Source organism: Anolis sagrei, chromosome 2, assembly GCF_037176765.1.
Source record: "Anolis sagrei isolate rAnoSag1 chromosome 2, rAnoSag1.mat, whole genome shotgun sequence".
Lineage (NCBI taxonomy): Eukaryota > Metazoa > Chordata > Lepidosauria > Squamata > Dactyloidae > Anolis > Anolis sagrei.
This window is the reverse complement of record NC_090022.1, coordinates 172,178,041-172,199,785: the sequence shown is the minus strand read 5'-3', so window position 1 is coordinate 172,199,785 and position 21,745 is coordinate 172,178,041. Positions and strand designations below refer to the sequence as shown.

Genomic DNA, 21,745 nt, shown 5'->3' with positions numbered 1-21,745 from the left:
GTGCTGCAGAATTTGAAGAGGCACGAATGGAGAGCGAAAGAGAAAAACGTGCCAAGAGGAAGGCGCATCAAGCCAACCCTGATTGAAACCGCCTTCCATCTGGAAACCAATGTCCTCACTGCGGGAGAAGATGCAGGTCAAGAATAGGGCTCCACAGTCACCTACAGACCCACCGACAGAACTACACTTGGAGGACCATCATCCTCGAACTTCACGGGATCGCCTAAGTAAAGGTGCATCTACACTGTCGAATGAATGCAGTTTGATACCGCTTTAGTTGCCAATTGTATGGATTCTTGGGATTTGTAGTTTAGTGAGGCACCAGCCCTCTTTGGCAGAGAAGACCTTGTAAAACTACAAATCCCATGACTGGAAAGCTTTTAGCCATGGCAGTGAGAACGGTGTCAAACTGTATCCATTCTAGTTTTCAAAGGAATAACTTCCTTTGTTCCAGCTGTAAGACTGACCCTGCAAGTCAATCACAACTGATCTCAAGTTGTCACTCCGGACCCATCTGGTAGTTGCACACGCAGAAAGACTGTTGCGGCAAGCCGGAACTCCGGGGCTGATGAGAGCGTTTGAACCCGGCGCTTTGAGAAGGGAACACGTGAGACCGGAAGTGGCTGTGCTGCACGCGGTCCTCTTCAGAGGAGAAGCGAGAAGGCGCGCTCGCCATGGGGAAGACCGGCAGGGTGAGGAAAAATGGGCTCTGGGGAGGATCTTGGGGGAGATTTTGAAGTTTGAGGCTCAGATCAAGCTCAGATTGATCTTCAAGGAAGGGGGAACTAAGGGAAAGGCAAAGGAAGGCGATATTTTTGGGCCCTATAGGTTGAAATGGGAGAAATGTGCCCTAGATGTATATTAGGGTGATTCAGTAATGAGAAATTCTTGGAATCCCAGGGCTGAGGGGTGCCTCTACACTGTAGAATCAATGCAGTTCCACCCCACTTTAACTTCCTTGGCTCCATGCTATGGACTCACAGTTGCTGTAGTTTCCCAAGGCCTCCCCAAACTACAGCTCCCACCATTCCATAGCACTGAGCCAGGCAAGTTCAAATGGAGTCAAACTACATTAACTAAATATAGATGAGGAGGAGCCCCCGATGGCACAGTGGGTTAAAGCGCTGAGCTTGTTGACCAAAAGGTCGCAGGTTCGAATCTGGGGAGCGGTGTGAGCTTCTGCTGTTAGCCCCAGCTTCTGCATTAACTACAGGGAGGAGGGAGCAAGCTTGTTTTCTGCTGCCTTGGAGACTAGGACGTAGAGCAATGGCTTCAAACTACAAGAAAGAAGATTCCATCTGAACATGAGGAAGAACTTCCTGACTATGAGAGCCGTTCAGCAGTGGAACTCTCTGCCCCGGAGTGTGGTGGACGCTCCTTCCTTGGAGGCTTTTAAACAGAGGCTGGATGGCCATCTGTCGGGGGTGCTTTGAATGCAATATTCCTGCTTCTTGGCAGGGGGTTGGACTGGAAGGCCCATGAAGTCTCTTCCAACTCTATGATTCCTGACTGTGAAAGCCGTTCAGCAGTGGAACTCTCTGCCCCAGAGTGTGGTGGAGGCTCCTTCTTTGAAGGCTTTTAAACAGAGGCTGGGTGGCCATCTGTGAGGGGTGCTTTGAATGCAATATTCCTGCTTCTTGGCAGGGGGTTGGACTGGATAGCCCATGAAGTTTCTTCCAACTCTATGAGTATGATTCCTGACTGTGAGAGCCGTCCAGCAGTGGAACTCTCTGCCCCGGAGTGTGGTGGAGGCTCCTTCTTTGGAAGCTTTTAAACAGAGGCTGGATGGCCATCTGTCAGGGCTGCAATATTCCATTCTTAAAATATTTCTGATCTCAACTCTAAATTGTGAGAAAGGAGAGAGGGATTAAGGACTGTTGCCTTTGAAGGGTATTTGGAGTGGGATGGTGGAATGATGTCAGACAGGTTTTCTGTGCTATGTGTACCCCATGTGGCACAACTCATACAGTTCCTTCTCTATCCAGACTAAAAATCAAAAGAAAGAGCGTGCAGCAGCCCAGCATCGAGCTCAGGAGGAATATGGCTCTGTGCCCCACTCCTTTGTTTTTCACCGTGGTCAGGTGGGAAAGAACCTGCAGCAGCTTGTATTGGATGTTCGGAAGGTGATGCTGCCCTACACTGCTACCAGCCTAAAGGTAAAATTGTTGGGTGGCTGTGGTACTACACTACATTTCATGACAGCAGCTGTCTTATTCATTGAGTGCAAAAAGAGGCAAATGCAAGACAAAATTGTTATAAGAAATAAATTGAACGTGGATGGCAGGGATATAAAAAAGAGGCTGAACACCAATCTGCTTCAGATGGTCAAGCTGGAGTTCCTGCATTGAGGAGGGGATTGGACCTGATGTTCCAAAGGGCTCCTTCCAACTTTGTGATTCTATGATGTTGGGATCTAACAGGTTGAATGAAAATTGGAGCCTTCATTCCTTAATGGTGTGAGCTCCCTGCGAAGATGAGGACTTCTTTGAGATGTTTTCTCTTGGTCACCACATGGTGGTGCATCAGTAGTGGTTTAAATGCTTTTTGTGACCTTTTCCTATTTTTCTTCAGAACAATAGATATGATTGCTTTCCTTTTCTACATTTAGAAAAGCGATGCCACCGTCATTTCTGCATTTTAAAATATGCAAAGTAACAATTTGTTGTAGAAAAAATCGGACCAATTTTCCTGTTTTACTCAAAATACGACATACCAGTTTTAATGATGGATGCAAAAGAGTTCTGCATCAACAGAGAGACACATGGGATGCCTTTCTGTTGGGAGATGGAAGAACAAGATTGAGGCTGTGAGTGGCAGCTATAAAAAAATGCAGGGTTCTTTCCTGAAGATGGAAATGCAGATGTTGCTGATCTTTAATTTAAAAAAAACTCTTTAAGAAGTAGGGTTGGACAAATCTAATTAAGTTAAATATTTGTGTCTTAACATATATCTGACTATCCCTTGCTACTAGACTCAAGGCAGTTCACAAGCTAAATAAAAACAATGTGCAAAATAAATCTTAAAGGTTTTTTAAAAATTAAATAAGCAGTCCTAATAAACACTAATTTTAAAATAGTTTAGAACACATTTTAAAATCATGGCAAAAAGGTCACAACCCGTTTAAAGATCTTTTTCCTGCAACCAGCTATCAGTTTGTGGCCTATCTAAATAAATAAATAATAATACATCTTTATTTATATCACACTTTTCTCCCTAAATGGGACCCAAAGTGGCTCTCAACAGTTTATTAAAATGCTGTTGTTTGCAGATGGGAGGAGCGCAGTGTGTTGGGTGGAAAATTCTATATCCTAGGTTCTGTTTTCAAGGCATCCTGAACAATGGCTGTCGTGATCACTCATTTCTCTTTTTTCAGGTACGGAAGAAAAACTCTCTCAAAGATTTTGTGACGATAGCTGGGCCCCTGGGAATCACTCATTTCCTAGTATTCACAAAAACTCCCTCCACTATCAATCTTGTAAGTGATGTGGTGAACACGTGCTCCAGAAATGTTCTTTTCAGCAAGCTCTGTGTTTTTGTTTTTTTGTTTTTTTTCACTGAGAATGCTCTCCCTTCCTCCCACCATCATTCAGTTTCCTTTGGTCAGGGTACGGCTATGCTGGCAGGGGATTCTGAGAATTGTAATATAAATGAGTGGTGTTTCTTAACTCTACTTTCTTTGCCAAACATTACTGTTTTCTTCAATCTGTTGATCTGATGCAAATGATGACAGTCTATTTTGCTGAGTACAACCGGTGATTCTCATTTCAAAGTAAACGCACTGATGCATCAGGAGAAAGACTGTCCAGGACACTTAAAAGTTCTTGGATAAACATTGCTAATCTATTTGCCCATGGTAGAATCTTCTCTAGCATGAAGCTTATATTGAAACACTTTTTAAAGAATTAATACTTTATTATTATTTTTTTCTTTCTTAGAAACTCTGCCGTCTTCCTGGAGGACCAACCCTGACCTTCAGAGTTACTCAGGTACCCAAAGGGTGAGGCTTTCTGCAACGGGGTAGGCTAGATGGTACTGAATTTGCCTCTGAAATACCCAGCTAGAGTTTATTGAAAAATTCTGATGAATATTATGCAGTGGGCATGCAGAACATATGACCCTTCAATAATGGGAGCACTGTTCCCCCATTACTTTTACTTGTTTACTTACTTACTTAGATGATCCCTTGTTGGCCGAGTAGGATAGTCTTCCAGGATCAGTGTTCTGGTGGGTCCGTAGGTGACTTTGGAGCCCTATTCTTGATCTGCATCTTCTCCCACAGTGAGGGCATTGGTTTCCAGGTGGAAGGCGGTCTCGGTTGGGGTTGGCTTGACGCGCCTTCCTCTTGGCATGTTTCTCTCTTTCGCCCTCCATTCGTGCCTCTTCAAATTCTGCAGCACTGCTGGTCACAGCTGACCTCCAGCTGGAGTGCTCAAGGGCCAGGGCTTCCCAGTTCTCAGTGTTTATGCCACAGTTTTTAAGGTTGGCTTTGAGCCCATCTTTAAATCTCTTTTCCTGACCACCAACATTCCGTTTTCCATTCTTGAGTTCAGAGTAGAGCAACTGCTTTGGAAGACATCCAGACAACGTGGCCAGTCCAGCGGAGTTGATGGCGGAGGACCATCGCTTCAATGCTGGTGGTCTTTGCTTCTTACAGCACGCTGACATTTGTCCGCTTGTCTTATCAAGAGATTTGCAGGATTTTCTGGAGGCACCACTGATGGAATAGTTCCCGAAGTTGCATGTGATGCCTGTAGACAGTCCACGTTTTGCAGGCATATAGCAGGGTTGGGAGAACAATAGCTTTATAAACAAGCACCTTGGTATCCCTAAGGATGTCCCGGTCCTCAAACACTCTCTGCTTCATTGGAAAAATGCTGCACTCACAGAGCTCAGGCAGTGTTGTATTTCGGTGTCGATGTTGACTGGTGGAGAGGTGGCTGCCAAGGTAGCAGAAATGGTCAATGTTTTCTAATGTTACACGATTAAGCTGTATCTCTGTTCCCACCATCCCTAACCATCACAGCATACATAGAGGAATTGTGAGAGTTATTCTCTAACAGCCTCTACACCTTCCCTGTTCGTATTCCATACATTGCTAATTTGTTACTTGTCTTCTGCCAGAGTGCAGGTTGTCCTCTCCTAAATGTTTGATCTTGTGAAATTTGTATAAAGAAAAGTCAGCTCAAAGCAGCTTATTTACATTTTCTTTTGCTTTGTTTTTTCCCTGATGCATCTTGGCTTTCGTGTAGATGTCATGGTTTCTTACTCAAGCATCCTTCTGAGCTTTTATACTTTAAAAAGCAAATAGCCTGTATGTTTTTAAGTACATGTTTCTGTGCTGAGCATTAGAAATATGTGGGCATTTCATTTTTAATACTGTTGAGAATCACAGTTATGTGCCCGTTACTGCATGCTGCTATGTGTTTCACTTGTGGTATTTTCGTTAATGGTTTTAGAAAAGAATGTATGCTTTTCTTACAGGCCTGTTGCGTTTTCAGGATTTTATGAATCTCACTCCTTTCTTTTTCTCTTACACTTCAGTATTCACTCATCAAAGACGTTGTGTCGTCTCTGAAGCGTCACCGGATGCATGAGCAACAGTTCACCCACCACCCTCTCCTGATCCTCAATAATTTTGGCATTCAGGGCATGCATATCAAGATCATGTCCACCATGTTCCAAAACATGTTCCCATCCATCAATGTCCACAGGGTGAGTGTATCTTTAGGTTGGAAGAGGCCAACTTGATAGTAGTCCTCTGCTGCTTAAACAAGATGGACAGATGCCTAGATTTGAGAATTTGGAAATCTTGAAGCCCTCTTGTGCCTCCAACCCAAGAAGGAAGATGTTCTTGACTTCCAAAATGAATTGCAGTTAGTTTTGCCTCATGCTGTGTCCTCTGGCTTTTTTAGCCCTTTTCTCATTGGGAAGTACTGTATATATTCTAGTATAAACTTAGTGCTGGTGTTGACCTATAAATCCCTAAACGACTCCGGCCCAGTTTACCTGTCCGAACGGATTCTCCCATATGAACCATCAAGGTTATTAAGATCTTCCAGAGGGGCCCTGCTCTTGGTCCCACCATCCTCGCAGGTGTGTCTGGTGGGGACGAGGGACAGGGCCTTCTTGGTGGTGGCCCCTCGGCTATGGAACTCTCTCCCGTTGGAGATTAGAACTGCCCCTTCCCTCCTGACTTTTAGAAAATTGGTGAAAACTTGGCTCTGGAATTTAGCATTTGATGAGTGAGTCAAGAGCTTCTGGCCACACGGATGGATGGTACTGAATTGTGATATCTTTTGGACGACCTGGCTTTATGTAATTATATGATTGCTTTTAATGTATTTTTGTATTAATGTGTTTTATGGTGTGATGTTTTAAACTATTGTTTTGAATCATGTTGTAAACTGGCCTGAGTCCCTCTCTAGAGGTCGAGAAGTTATAAATAATAATTATAGTTTTTCAGCCCTTTCTTTAGGCTGAAAAAGTCCTCCTCGGCTTATAATCGAATCAAGGTTATTTATTATTTTACTCTGTTGTTGTTATTATTATTGTTACATTTATTATTTTGCTCTATTTATTATTGTTATTATTACATTTATTATTTTTCCCTATTATTACTGTTATTACATTTCCATTATTTTACTCTATTATTATATTATCATTGTTACATTTATCATTTTGCTCTATTTATTATTGTTAATATTACATTTATTATTTTACTCTATTATTATTACTATTATTATTACATTTCCATTATTTTACTCTACTATTGTTATTATATTATCATTGTTACATTTATTATTTTAATCTCTTTATTATTATTGGAAGGATACCTATGCACATTTATGTTGAAGAAGGTTAGAATAATGGTTTAATCAGAGCTGGGCAGTTTTAAATTGGAGTTTTATGTAAATATTCAAAAATATTTAACCTATCGATGCTTCAATTAATGTAATTTTATTGGTATCTATTTTTATTTTGAAATTTACCAGTAGCTGCTGTATTTCACTCCCTCGGATTATACTTGAATCAATATGTTTTCCCAGGTTTTTTGTGGTAAAATTAGGTGCCTTGGCTTATATTCGGGTCGGCTTATACTCGAGTATATATGGGAACTTGAAAGACACATCTAGGTCACATCTTATGAGGAAAAATGACTTGCTCGTTGTAATCTGGGCTTCATCAGGTGTTCTCCAGAGTATCCCGAACTTGGGGAGTTACATACATCTATATATGTGGAGCTGATTATGATGATGTTGACATTCTGTTGGCAGGGTGGAGTGGTCAACCAATATTACTCGAGCAAATATAGCATATTTTCTGGAGAATAATTAATGTAACCCATACCTGGAAAATCGTCCAGCCCTCTCAGTGTTTTTGGACTGCAATTTATCATTGGTTGTGTTGGCAAAAGCTGTTTCGACTGAAAGTACAACAACACCAGGAAGATTACAGAATTCCCAACCCTGGTGTAATCCGATAAAAAATTGGATTAAAAGTCCTAACCTGATTTTTCAAGCTTGGGCTTCTTTTGCCATCTCTTAGTAGTCTGGAGCTTTGTTTACCTGCAGATTTGCCTGCTCTTGTGCACTGCTGACCTGATGCAAATGATGATTTGTGTGTTTTGCTGAGTTCAACCCATGATTCTCACTTCAAAGTAAACGCACTGATGCATCAGAATTACACCCTTAATAGGCACTACAAATGTAGTATACATAATGATTGATCTACATACAGTAGTGACTGATCCTGTTTAATTGCTCTGTTCTCTTGATATCTCCTGTGCTATTTATGTTCCTATCCGCCCTATTGAATTATTTACCCTTTAATCAATTTCTATGTTGGCCTTTCCCCCCCTCCAAAATTGGGTTGCTGTTGCTTGATATCTGTTTATTACTGTTACGCTGTTTGCGCTATTTTAATTTGTAATTTGCTGTTTGCTTTTAATTTGTATGTTGCTTGGGCTTGGCCCCATGTAAGCCGCCCCAAGTTGCCTTGGGGAGATGGAGGCGGGGTAGAAAAATAAAGAAGTTCTTCTTCTTCTTCTTCTTCTTCCTCTTCCTCTTCCTCTTCCTCTCCTTCTTCTCCTCTCCTCATTCTTCTCTTCTTCTTATAATCTTCTTCTCCTCCTCCTCCTCCTCCTCTTTTGTGACCAAAGCAAAGATGCTGGAGATATTTACATTTGTGAGCTTCATTATTCACAAATTTTATGAAAAAAAATATTCTCTCTAGGTTCTCAAGTGTGACTTTAAGATCTACTTCTTCCAGTCATGCCGGAGGACCTAGAGATTTTGAGAGAACGTTTCTCTAGGAATCTCTAGGTTCTCCAATGCAATTCTATGTTCAGCTTCCAGTGGATGTTGACCATGGAGTTGTGCTAGAAAACCTAGAAATTCCTAGAGAGTTGTTCTTCCAGGTTAAAAAATAGCCCTTTTCTTTATTTGTATTTTTAAACTTTCATAGGGGCTCTGTGCCCTCAACATCAGTGAATAAGAAGGATTCACTGTATGAGGAGCTGGAGCTAATAGAGGGAGCTCATCCGCCTCTCCCCGGATTCGAACCGACAGGTCGCAGCTCCAGCTATTAGCTCCAGCTCCTCATGCGGGGACGTGAGAGAAGCCTCCCACAAGGATGATAAAACATCAAAAATCATCCAGGCGTCCCCTGGGCAGCGTCCTTGCAGACGGCCAATTCTCTCTCAACAGGAGCAGTTGCTCCTGACGTGACAAAAAAAAAACTGTACAGTCGATGGTATATCTGCTGTTTTCTCCTTTTAGGATGTTTGTGTTGCTGCACGGCCTTGAAACCAGTACTTCTACCTCTCTTTGGGAAGTGCAGTCCCTCTTGCTTAGAAACACTATATATATTTTTCTAAATCAGGGAGAACTTTTACTAGGGCTTTACATTCAGCAGGGTCTCCAATGCAGGCTTCACAAGACTTGCAGACAGAGGGGCTTGTGCCATGTTTTGTGTCTTAGTTCTCACGGTGTATGTGTTGCATTCTTTCCCTGCTCTCCAGGTAAACCTTAATTCCATAAAACGTTGTGTGCTGATCAACTACAATTCAGACAGCCAGACTCTTGAATTCCGTCACTAGTGAGTGTCTTTTGCCTTATGCTGTGATCATCTTCAATTCCAATATGTTGAAACTTGGTCATGTACATTAGTGGGAAGGATATTATAGCTAAATCCACTTATTCAAATTGATTTCTGTTTGTACTGCATTACAATAATAATAATAATAGTGTTTTACTCATCTCTTTCTGTGGATCAAGGTGAGGAAAAACAAATTAAAATCTATATAAATAAAAATGTAATGTTCGTTTGTGGGATTAACAGAACTCAAAAACCACTGGACGAATTGACACCAAATTTGGACACAAGACACCTAACAACCCAATGTATGTCCTTCACTAAAAAAAAATATGATTTTGTCATTTGGGAGTTGTAGTTGCTAGGATTTATAGTTCACCTACAATCAAGGAGCATTCTGAACCCCACCAATGACAGAATTGGGGCAAACTTCCCACACAGAACCCTTATGACCAACAGAAAATACTGTGTTTTCTGGTGGTCTTTGGCAACCCTTCTGACACCCCCTCACAACCTCTCCCAGGGGTCCCAAACCCCAGGTTGAGAAATGTGCCTTAAGGCCATCCAGTCCAACTCACCAGGGCAAGAAAACTTCACCAGGGCAAGAAAACATAATCAAAGCCCTCCTGACAAAGGGCCATCCAGCCATTCACACACACACACATATATGTATATGACAGATGCAGTATCAAAGATTTGAAAGGGACCCCTAAAGAAGGACAATGATATGTTGCATGTTCCAGAGTAGGCAAACCAGACATCAACACTGGCAAAGAAACAGCAAGAAATACTGTTTACCCACAAGCATAAAGACATTACATATATTAAAAACCAACACTTTCTCATTACTTTATTTTCCAGATCAGACTGGGCCACAGCAACACGTGGCAGGGGATCGCTAGTACAACAATAAATAGACACATGATTGTTAAAAACAGAAAAATACACAATCAGTTAAAATGGCAGAACAGCGGATTAAAAAGAATATCTGTTCATAATTTCAAAGCCATATGGATAAGCCTGTGTATGTTTTTATTTAAAATGCCTGCCATTTTCCACTATAGAGGTGCATACTCTGGCGAGAAAGACTTTTGTATATGACTGTGTACTGTTCAAGTGTAATATACTTACAGGTTATACCATGTGATCCTTTCAACAGTAGTATGAGGTTTTCAGAGCTTCGTAACTGGTTTGTAATTCAGACCTTAGTCCAGGGGTCCTCAAACTAAGGCCCGGGGGGCAGATGCGGCCCTCCAAGGTCATTTACCCGGCCCTCGCTCAGGGTCAACCTAAGTCTGAAATGACTTGAAAGCAAACAACAACAACCCTATCCATTAGCCAAAAGCAGGCCCACACTTCCCATTGAAATACTAATAAGTTTATATTTGTTAAAACTGTTCTTCATTTTAATTATTGTATTGTTTTAAAGTATTTTTGCACTACAAATAAGATATGTGCTGTGTGCATAGGAATTCATCCATGTTTTTTTTCAAATTATAATCCGGCCCTCCAACAGTTTGAGGGACTGTGACCTGGCCCTCTGTTTAAAAAGTTTGAGGACCCCTGCTTTAGTCCCACACTATCCATTAAGGCTCCTCTGTCACCAATGGTCTTCATATGAAATAACAGGAAAAGGAAAAATAGGTGAATTGGATGCCCGTGATGAGAGTATAGTCTACTGATGCCTCTGATGTTGCTCTGAAACGAATACTCTGATGCATCCAAGCCAAATTGATATAGGAATTGGCAGGGGAAGAGTGTATTGGTGGGTCCAGGTGGCTTGAAATGGAAAAAGGTTTGCCTAGCCACCTCCCTTTTTAGTTCCATCATATAGGGTCCTTCAAGGGAGAAGCCAGGATATAAAATACTGCACAAGGTCTCATCTCCTGTTGCCTCAATTTGGCAACAGGATTGTTTTGTGAAGAAGATTTTTTTTAAAAGCTCTGCTAACATAGATCTTATCCTCACAAGCAATCTGCTCCATCTCTATCTCACCCCGAGTTTTTAGTTTTAGTATTTTATCCTGTACATGCGGCCCACTCACTGTCATGGAGTGTGGTGGAGGCTCCTTGTTTGGAAGCTTTTAAACAGAGGCTAGATGGACATCTGTCAAGGGTGATTTGAATGCAATATTCCTGCTTCTTGGCAGGGGGTTGGACTAGATGGCCCATGAGGTCTCTTCCAACTCTTTGATTCTATGATTGTGAATGATTTTATTGTAAATTTATATTGCCTACTATATTTTTTTGTATTTTTATGTTTTATGTATTTTATTATGCTGTTGTTTTGTACTCTGTTTTTATTTTATTGTATTCCGTTGTTGGGGCTGGCCTAATGCAAGCCGCTCCGAGTCCCCATTGGGGAGATGGTGGTGGGGTATAAATAAAGATGATGATGATGATGATGATGATGATGATGATGATGATGATTATTATTATTATCTTAGGAGTCCCTTTTCAAGTGCCAAGGGTCCTTGGTATCCACTAAGGCAGTGGTTCTCAACCTGTGGGTCCCCGGTGTTTTGGCCTACAACTCCCAGAAATCCCAGCCAGTTGACAAGCTGTTAGGATTTCTGGGAGTTGAAGGCCAAAGCATCTGGGGACCCACACGTTGAGAACCACTGCACTGGGGTTTCAACCCCTGAATGCCTCAATCTGAGGATGCTAAACCCCACTGTGTACGATGGTATAGTAAAATGCTATCACTTATATAAAATCAAGCTGTCCTTTTTGGATAGGGATGATATTTTCAAACCGTAGATCAGGGGTCCTCAAACTTTGTAAACAGCGCCCAGTCACAGTCCCTCAAACTGTTGGAGGGCTGGATTATAATTTGAAAAAACATGAATGAATTCCTATGCACACTGCACATAATCTCATTTGTAGTGCAAAAAATCCCACTTTAAAACAATACAATAATTAAAATGAAGAACAATTTTAACAAATATAAACTTAGTAGTATTTCAATGGGAAGTGTGGGCCTGCTTTTGGCTGATGAGATAGGATTCTTTTTGTGTGCTTTCAAATCGTTATAGACTTAGGTTGACCCTGAGCGAGAGCCGGGTAAATGACCTTGGAGGGCCGTATCTGGCCCCCGGGCCGCAGTTTGAGGACCCCTGCCATAGATGGATGCATCCATCCATCCATCTGTGCACCAAAAAAGAGACTGAATCCGTTCATGACCTAGTGCTTTCCCGCAGAGTTGCATCCCCTTCTGCTTCAACCTTGAAGCCTTTTTTGTTTACTTGACGTGTGACCATTTTACCATGCATCTTTCCGCTTTTTGTCTTTTGCAGCAGTCTGAAAGTGGTGCCGGTGGGAATGAGTAAAGGGCTGAAGAAGCTCCTGCAGGAGAAATTTCCCAACCTGAACCGCTTGCAGGACATCAGTGAACTTTTGGCCAGGTGTGTAATAGGGAGAAGCCTTTGACAAGGTCCCCTATGACCTTCTGGCAAGGAAACTAGTCCAGTGTGGGCTAGGCAAAACTAGGGTGAGGTGGATCTGGAATTGATTAAATGGACGAAACCAGAGGGTGATTCTCCCCAATGCTTCCTCTTCATCCTGGAAAAAAGTGACGAGCGGAGTGCCACAAGCAGGGTCCCGTCCAGGGCACGGTCCTGTTCGGCATCTTTATTAATGACTTAGGTGAAGGGCTAGAAGCCAGGATCATCACGTTTGCAGACGACACCAAATTGGGAGGGAGAGCCAATACTCCAGAGGACAGGAGCAGGATTCAAAACGATCTTGACAGATTAGAGAGATGATTGGCCAAAACTAACAAAATGAAGTTCAACAGTGACAAATGCAAGATACTCACTTTGGCAGGAAACATGAAATGCAAAGATACAGAATGGGGGATGCCTGGCTCAAGAGCAGTACGTGTGAAAAAGATCTTGGAGTCCTCGTGGACAACAAGTTAAACATGAGCCAACAATGTGATGTGGCGGCAAAAAAAGCCAGTGGGATTTTGGCCTGCATCAATAGGAGCATAGTGTCTAGATCTAGGAAAGAAATGCTACCCCTCTATTCCGCTTTGGTTAGACCACACCTGGAATATTGTGTCCAATTCTGGGCAACACAATTGAAGAGAGATATTGACAAGCTGGAATGTGTCCAGAGGAGGGCAACTAAAATTATCAAGGATCTGGAGAACAAGCCCTATGAGGAGCGGCTTAAGGAGCTGTTCATGTTTAGCCTTCAGAAGAGGAGGCTGAGAGGAGATATGATAGCCATGTATAAATGTGTGAGAGGAAGTCACAGGGAGGAGGGAGCAAGCTTGTTTTCTGCTTCCCTGGAGACTAGGACGCGAAACAATGGCTTCAAACTGCAAGAAAGGAGATTCCATCTGAACATGAGGAAAAGCTTCCTGACTGTGAGAGCCGTTCAGCAGTGGAACTCTCTGCCCCAGAGTGTGGTGGAGGCTCCATCTTTGGAAGCTTTTAAACAGAAGCTGGATGGCCATCTGTCAGGGGTGCTTTGAATGCAATATTCCTGCTTCTTGGCAGGGGGTTGGATGGCCCATGAGGTCTCTTCCAACTCTTTGATTCTATGAGAGTGTTCCTCCCACTCTGAGTTGTATGTATTGCTGATGTGTGCCTTCCAAGTCAATTCTGACCTGTGGCAGCCCCATCACAGGGTTTGTTTAGAAGAGATTTGCCATTGTCTTCCTCTGAGGCTGAAAATGTGTGGTTTGCCCAAGCACACCTTTCTGTTCCCACTCCGTTGGCATCCTGTTGGTGGCATCCCAATTTGTACCATTGTAAGCCACTTTTCTAGTCATCATTAGGGGTTGGAATGTTCTTCCCATCATGTAAAGATCACTCATTTCCTTAGTGGGAATGAGACCTAGATATGTCACAGTGGAACTTCTGACGTTGGATTTCCACCCCCATTTTGTCTCCCGTTTCTTCATTTCTTCTTGAATGTTCCCAAACTTATGGAGATTGTGAGCTGGCTGGCAAGCCCACATTTATTTGCTGGTGAGCTTAACTGAAACAATGCCGAGGATTTGCGTCATTTTCTTGCATTCCCTGCCTTACAGAGATATCAACCTCTCGGAGAGTGAAGCTGAACAAGATGGCAGCCACAACATCACGGAACTGCCTCAAGCCTATGCTGGACGTGGGAACATGAAGGCTCAGCAGAGTGCAGTCCGCCTCACTGAGGTCAGCCAGGAGACCCTATACCAGTGGTTCTCAATCTGGGGTCCCCAGATGTTTTTGGCCTTCAACTCCCAGAAATCCTAAAAGCTGGTAAACTGGCTGGGATTTCTGGGAGTTGTAGGCCAAAACACCTGGGGACCCACAGGTTGAGAACCACTGCCCTATACTCTTCAAATAAGAGTGCTGGGTGTACTTTGGGACTGACTAAACATAACAGGCGAAGGAGGTCTTTGAAGCTGTACTAATCTTCCTGATGGGATACTCTGATGATGTGGAATGGTAGTGGCAGTTCCCTGTTTACCCCTGGGACCCAGTTCAAGGACCATTGTTTGGGGTCTCTGTCCTTATGTGTTTCTGTCTGCCTCTTCCTGTTCAGATTGGTCCTCGAATGGTACTACAGCTTATCAAGGTAGAAGAAGGTTTGAGCCAGGGCAGTGTCCTCTATCATAGCTTCAGTGAGTACCGTGATGTTTCTGTGTCTTTTATTTTTTGTAACGTGTTGTTTTATGTGAACTGATACTGCCTGTATTTATGGTACTTTTATGTGCTTCTGTAAGGCACCCTGAGTTCATTTTGGGAGATGATGGTAGGGTATAAATGATGATGATGATGATGATTATTATTATTATTATTATTACTAGTTGTCCCCTGCCATGCATTGCTGTGGCGCAGTCTGCGTATATGTGTTTTGCGTGTGTATGTATTTATGTATATGTGTATATACAGTGTTCCCTTGCTACTTCGCGGTTCGCTTTACGTGGACTTGCTGTTTCGCGGATTTTTTTAAAAAAAATGAATTTAAAATATTTGCATTACAATAGGTCTCACAAAGGGAGGCTGGTGTGTGGCCCTTCAAATCCTGTCGCTTCTTTTTGCTCATTCCGTCGATGGCTCGGGCTGCAAGCGGATGTGCTTTGTCCACTTCCTCGTTCCGGGCAGGGATGCATCCCGTTGGAGGCCCCGATGCCACCCCAATGACATCCAATAATGTATAAATATTACAATTAATATAGCACCCCTACTTTGCAGATTTTCACTTATTGTGGGTGGTCCTGGAACGTAACCCCTGCGATAAGTGAGGAACACTGTATGTGGTTTTGCACATGCATTGTAATGTATTTTTAGTTTTTGGCTTTTTAAGTCTCTTCCGCTGTGTTTTTCACTATTTTGATGAGTGATGGTCACTTGTTGGCCTGATACGTGTTTTGATTTTGGTGTCAATTTGTCCATTGGTTTTTGAGTTATGTTAATCCCACAAATGAACATTACATTTTTATTTATATAGATTATTACATTTTTTGTATAGGCTGCTTGCAAAACCCTACTTTGCTGGGCAGACGCTCTCTCCTTTGGAGTCAGTTAGGAACAGCCAGAAAGAAAAAAGTGGCTGAATCCAATTGGAGAACTCTTCCCCCAGTTAATTTCTCCTATTCACCATAAAGGAGGACCCTTGTGTATCAATTTGCTCTTGATAAGGCAACACATGAACCTGGGTGGTGTTTTTATTGGATAATTTTCTATCTTATCCCTTCCATAGGAAGCCCTCCGCCTAGTTTGCATAAACTGGTTTTCTCAAACATAACTTGTAAATGTAGAATTGGTAGGCATTGCTGTGTTAGTCTGGAATATCAGTATGCAGAGGGATCTTGTAGTACCTTAGGGGCTAACTTATATAATATTGTATATTATATTATTATTATTATTATTGTGTGTGTGTGTGTGTGTGTGTATATATATATATGTGTAATGTTCATTTGTGGGGTTAACAGAACTCAAAAACCACTGGACAAATTGACACCAAATTTGAACACAAGACACCTAACAACCCAATGTATGTCCTTCACTCAAAAAAATGATTTTGTCATTTGGGAGTTGTAGTTGCTGGGATTTATAGTTCACCTACAATCACAGAGCACTCTGAACCCCACCAACGATAGAATTGGGCAAAACCTCCCACACAGAACCCCCCATGTGGGCCACAGCAACGCGTGGCAGGGGACGGCTAATTTACATTATATAATATAATACTGTATATACATATAATATTTATAATATTATAATGTAATATAATATAATATTACTAATAATAATACAATATTTTAATTATATATTTTATATTACATGTAATATTACTAATAATATTACAATATAATGGTATAGTACAATATAGTTATATATAATACTGATATTGTACTATGCTAATAATATACTAGCTGTCCTCTGCCACGCGTTGCTGTGGCCCACATGGGGGTTCTGTGTGGGGGGTTTTGCCCAATTCTACTTTTTGGTGGGGTTCAGAATGCTCTGTGATTGTAGGTGAACTATAAATCCCAGCAACTACAACTCCCAAATGTCAAGATTCTATTTTCCCCAAACTCCATCTGTGTTCATATTTTGGCATATTGAATATTCGTGTAAAGTTTGGTCCAGATCCATCATTTGAGTCCACAGTGATCTCTGGATGTAGGTGAACTACAACTCCAAAACCAAAGGACACTGCCCACCAAACCCTTCCAGTATTTTCTGTTGGTCATGGGAGAACTGTGTGCCAAGTTTGGTTCAATTCCATCATTGGTGCGGTTCAGAATTCTCTTTGATTGTAGGTGAACTATAAATCCCAGAAACTACAACTCCCAAATGGTAAAATCAATTTTTTTGAGTGAAAGACATACATTGGATTGTTAGGTGTCTTGTGTCCAAATTTGGTGTCAATTCCCCCAGTGGTTTTTGAGTTCTGATGGTATCACAAACGAAAATTACATTTTTATTTATATAGATAATGTAATACAAAATAATAATAATACAGTATTATAATTATAATACAGTATAATAATAATAATAATAATAATAATAATAATAATAATACAGTATTATAATTATAATTACTGGACTGACCTTGAAGGAGCTGGGAGTGGTGACGGCCGAAGGGAGCTCTGGCATGAGCTGGTCCATGAGGTCACGAAGAGTCGGAGACGACTGAACGAATGAACAACAATAACAACAACAATTATATATTTTATATTACATGTAATATTACTAATAATATTACAATATAATGGTATAGTACAATATAGTAATATATAATACTGATATTGTACTATGCTAATAATATAATGTATTGTATATATTGTATATATCTTGTAAGCCGCTCTAAGTCCCCTTCGGGGTGAGAAGGCCGGCATATAAATGTCGTAAATAAATAAATAACTTGGAAAATGAAGTTGGTACCAAAAACTTTCCTAGACTGACTCTACTTCCTCACTCCATGCATCTGAGGAAGTAGTCTTTGTCTACAAAAGCTTACACTACCAATTTCACTCTCTCATGCCCTGAGGTGCTACTAAATCATTTTCCATAAATCTTCGGTGTGTTGGACTCTAGTTTCCTTGTACTCAAGCAGTATGGCTATTGGACACACTGGCTGAGGTCTATGGCAGTTGTAGTCTAACACATCCACAGATCATTGAGTTGAAAAAAAATGGTGTAAATAATTCTGAGATAGATTAAGTAGATTATCTGAAGAGTCCAAGACAGCTTCCTATATCTTGGAATTCAGTTAGAAAACTCGAAGAATGATCTGGGATAGAAATACTAATGGTAGTTATGGGAAACCAATGTGTCTATGTCCCCGGTGGTGCTTGAGAGCTTGCAAAAATAAATGAAGGATCTGATTGGGTCATTTTTCCCCCTGCCCTAAGTAATGGTCTGCTTTGCTTCTTGTCCCTGTGTCCCAGTTCACAAGACTGAGGAAGAAATCCAAGAAACTCTGGCCAGGAAAGAAAAAAAACTACAGCTCAAGGCTGAGCGACGGCGGAAGCAGGAGACAGATGTGGCACACAAGCAGGAGCAGAAGGAGGCTCACAGGTGGGTGAGCGGATAGTCAAAATCAGTGGCCACAGAAGTCCCAACATGCCCTCCACTAGCAGGAGTAACTTGTGGTACTTTGCATAGGAGCAACAGGAGGGTGGGACTTGGTCTAGCCATTTGTCACTGTGTTTGTGATTGGGGCCCTTAGGAAGAAGAGCCTGGAAGGGATAAAGAAGAAGAAGAAGCAAGCCGAAGGAGGTGACAGCGATGCAGAGGATCCTGGGATGCAGGAAGGCCAGAATGCTGAGGAAGCATCAGATGATGACATGGAATATTACCGACAGGAAGTGGGAGAAGAGCCTGATGAAGGTTGGTATCTCCTTAATCTGGGGGAAAAGTGCTGGATGCAGTTGATGAAAAATCTTTGCACTCCTGATTCTGAGCTGTGATTCTTGCAAAGTAAACGCTCTGATGCATCCCCCTGGCACCTGCCTGTATTATCTCCCACTTGAGTATGGATTCAGTATCACAATTACAGCATGACTTGTGCTACCGGGCACAATTCAAAGTGCCGGCTTTAGCCTATAAAGCCCTAAACAGTTCTGGCCCAACTTACATGTCCGAATGCATCTCCCCTTATGAACCATCTAGGACCTTAACACCATCTGGGGATGCCCTGCTCTCGTTACCGCCTTCATACAAGTACGTTTGGTGGTGACAAGAGACAGGGCCTTCTCGGTGGTGGCCCCTCGGCTGTGGAATGCCCTCGGTTCCCTCTCTTTTAACATTCCGGAAAAAAGTTAAGACGTGGCTTTTTGAAGAAGTGTTTGCAAATGCAGAGTAACTGACATATGAAAATGGAACAACTAGACCAGGGGTCCCCAAACATTTTAAACAAAGGGCCAGGTCACAGTCTTTCAAACTGTTGGAGGGCCAGATTACAATTGAAAAAAACATGAATGAATTCCTATGCACACTGCACATATTTTATTTGTAGTGCAAAAAACACTTTAAACAATACAATAATTAAAATGAAGAACAATTTTAACAAATATAAAGTTATTAGTATTTTAATGGGAACCGATCCAGTATCTATAGGGAGGGCATTCCACAGCCTGTGTGTGTGTTTGTGTGTGGTTTTTTTCTTTTTAATCTGTGTATTTGTTTTGTTCTGTTAGAATTGTAACACAATGGTATGGTTGCTGATGACACGATAAATAAATAAAATAAATAAATTTTAATGGGAAGTGAGGGCCTGCTTTTGGCTGATGAGATAGGATTGTTGTTGTTGTGTGCTTTCAAGTCGTTTCAGACTTAAGTTGACCCTGGAAAGATTTCATGAGTAAACTCAGGCAAACACTTCATAAGGTTTCACAGCTGGCACAACAGGCTTAAACTCAGCCAAACCTTGATTCTTAATTCAGAATCAACAACCCCCTGTACCGGGTCCTTCTCTGCAACCACTTGGTCACCAATTGATTCCCTGAATCTCCACCAAGAGATTCAGTCTTTCCCTATAGCACACTGGCTACAGACACATTCCCTGAATCTCCACCAAAAGATTCAGTTCACTCAGTAGCTCGCTGGCGTACTGACTAATTCCCTGTTTCTCCCACTAGAGAAATCAGTCCCTTCCTGTAGCTCACTGGCCACAGACTGACTTTTTAAAACACAGCTGCCTCATGAAGAGGCAGTTGGCTCCGCCCCTGTTGCTATAGCAACTCAGCTAACACCAAGCCACCCTCTCCCACAAAACATAATCTCCCATACTTACCATCCCTAAACCACTGTCCAAACTACACATAACCAAAGAATAAAACTTACACATCGTCACACTTGGGGAGAGAGTTCCAGAGTCGGGGGGCCACCACGGAGAAGGCCCTGTCCCTCGTCCCCACCAATCGCGCTTGCGACGCAGGTGGGATCATGAGTAGGGCCTCTCTAGATGATCGGAGAGATCGTGTGGGTTCATATACGGAGATGCAGTCACGCTGGTAGGCGGGTCCCAAACCGTTTAGGGCTTTGTAGGTAAGCACCTGCACCTTGAATTGGGACCGGAAAGTGAACAGCAGCCAATGGAGCTCCTTAAACAGGAGGGTTGACCTCTGACAGGTGAGTATAGTATATGCTGTGTTGTGATTGTCTTCTCAGTAGTGGCCTTGTGTGGGACTTGGTCACTTGGAATCTGTACCAAAGCTGGTAAGATATTCATTACTGTGCCTCTCTCTCTCCAGATCTGTTCCCACAAAGTGCTAAAAGGAAACGGGCCAACCAGTCTACCCCATCCAGAAAAAGACAGAAACACTCCCCCTCTGAACGTGGCAAAAGCCCAACCCCTTCGGGAACGACCTCCAGGTTGAAGCAGAGGAAGAAGTCTCCATGGCTTGGGCGGCAGCAGCAGCAGCAGCAGCGAGACAAGCGGAATAAGGGGGGCCCAAGGCAGCGGCAGAGGGACACAAGGGGGCAGCACGGAGGGTCCCAGAGTCCCAAGCACAGGGGGCAGCACAGAAGTAAACAGCAGCCACGAGGCTCCTCAAGGCCTTTGGGAGGCCGATGGCAGGGCAAGGCAGGACTGGGAAGGAAGCTGATGCAGAAGGGGAAAGGAGGCTTCCGCAAGCCGGGACATTCAGGGAAGAAAAGACAAACATCGTAACCGGGCTCTCTTTCGCTTGGCCCTTTATACGTGCTAGCTGTCCAGGAATACACAGAATAAATAGCTGTCTGCCTTGGTAATATGTGTCAGACAGTGTGTAAATAAGATTGGCTAATCCAGTTAATAAATATTCAATTACATTTGTTTATATTACATATATTTCCTTTTGTTTTTGAATGATAAACTAGTATTTTATGCTGTACTGTGGCCTTTTTTGTTGTGTACTTCAGCAACGCTTGGATGACCACTCTTTGCCTACGATCCCATCTTGCAGTGGTTCTGTAGCCTACAATTACAATCTTGTTGGAGGAAAATTGTGACAGTGCGTACTGCTCATTGGAGGGAAGGATAGTAGAGGCCAAGATGAAGTACTTTGGCCACATCATGAGGAGACAGGAAAGCTTAGAGAAGACAATGATGCTGGGGAAAAAGGAAGGTAAAAGGAAGAGGGGCCAACCAAGGGCAAGATGGATGGAAGGCATCCTTGAAGTGACTGGAGTGACCTTGAAGGAGCTGGGGGTGGCCACGGCCAACAGGGAGCTCTGGCGTGGGCTGGTCCATGAGGTCATGAAGAGTCGGAAGCGACTGAATGAATGAACATGATGTGGCTGGGGGTGGCCACGGCCGACAGGGAGCTCTGGCATGGGCTGGTCCATGAGGTCACAAAGAGTCGGAAGCGACTGAACGAATGAACAACATGATGTGGCTGGGGGTGGCCACGGCCGACAGGGAGCTCTGGCATGGGCTGGTCCATGAGGTCACAAAGAGTCGGAAGCGACTGAACGAATGAGCAACTTGATGTGGCTGGGGGTGGTCATGGCCGACAGGGAGCTCTGGCATGGGCTGGTCCATGAGGTCATGAAGAGTCGGAAGCGACTGAATGAATTTATTTATCGTGTCATCAGCAACCATTGTTTTACAATTCTAACAGAGCAAAACAAACACAGAGATTAAAATGAAAAAGAAAAAAAAAGAAAAAAAAACCACACAGATTTTGTAAATTTGGTATTTGGTTAAATGTCCTTTGACCA

The 21,745-nt window shown here is 42.6% G+C and overlaps 1 protein-coding gene across 1 annotated transcript; it reads left to right on the top strand.

The window, feature by feature from the left end:
• Positions 1-590: 590 nt before the first annotated feature.
• On the top strand, positions 591-20,867 carry PPAN (peter pan homolog). The gene is made up of 12 exons (XM_060763311.2): positions 591-692; positions 1,986-2,156; positions 3,374-3,475; positions 3,936-3,986; positions 5,542-5,712; positions 9,020-9,096; positions 12,389-12,496; positions 14,134-14,257; positions 14,631-14,709; positions 17,989-18,118; positions 18,270-18,430; positions 20,296-20,867. The coding sequence occupies exons 1-12, from the start codon at positions 675-677 to the stop codon at positions 20,712-20,714; spliced, it is 1,611 nt and encodes a 536-aa protein (XP_060619294.2). The 5' UTR covers positions 591-674; the 3' UTR covers positions 20,715-20,867.
• The last annotated feature ends 878 nt before the right edge of the window (positions 20,868-21,745 follow it).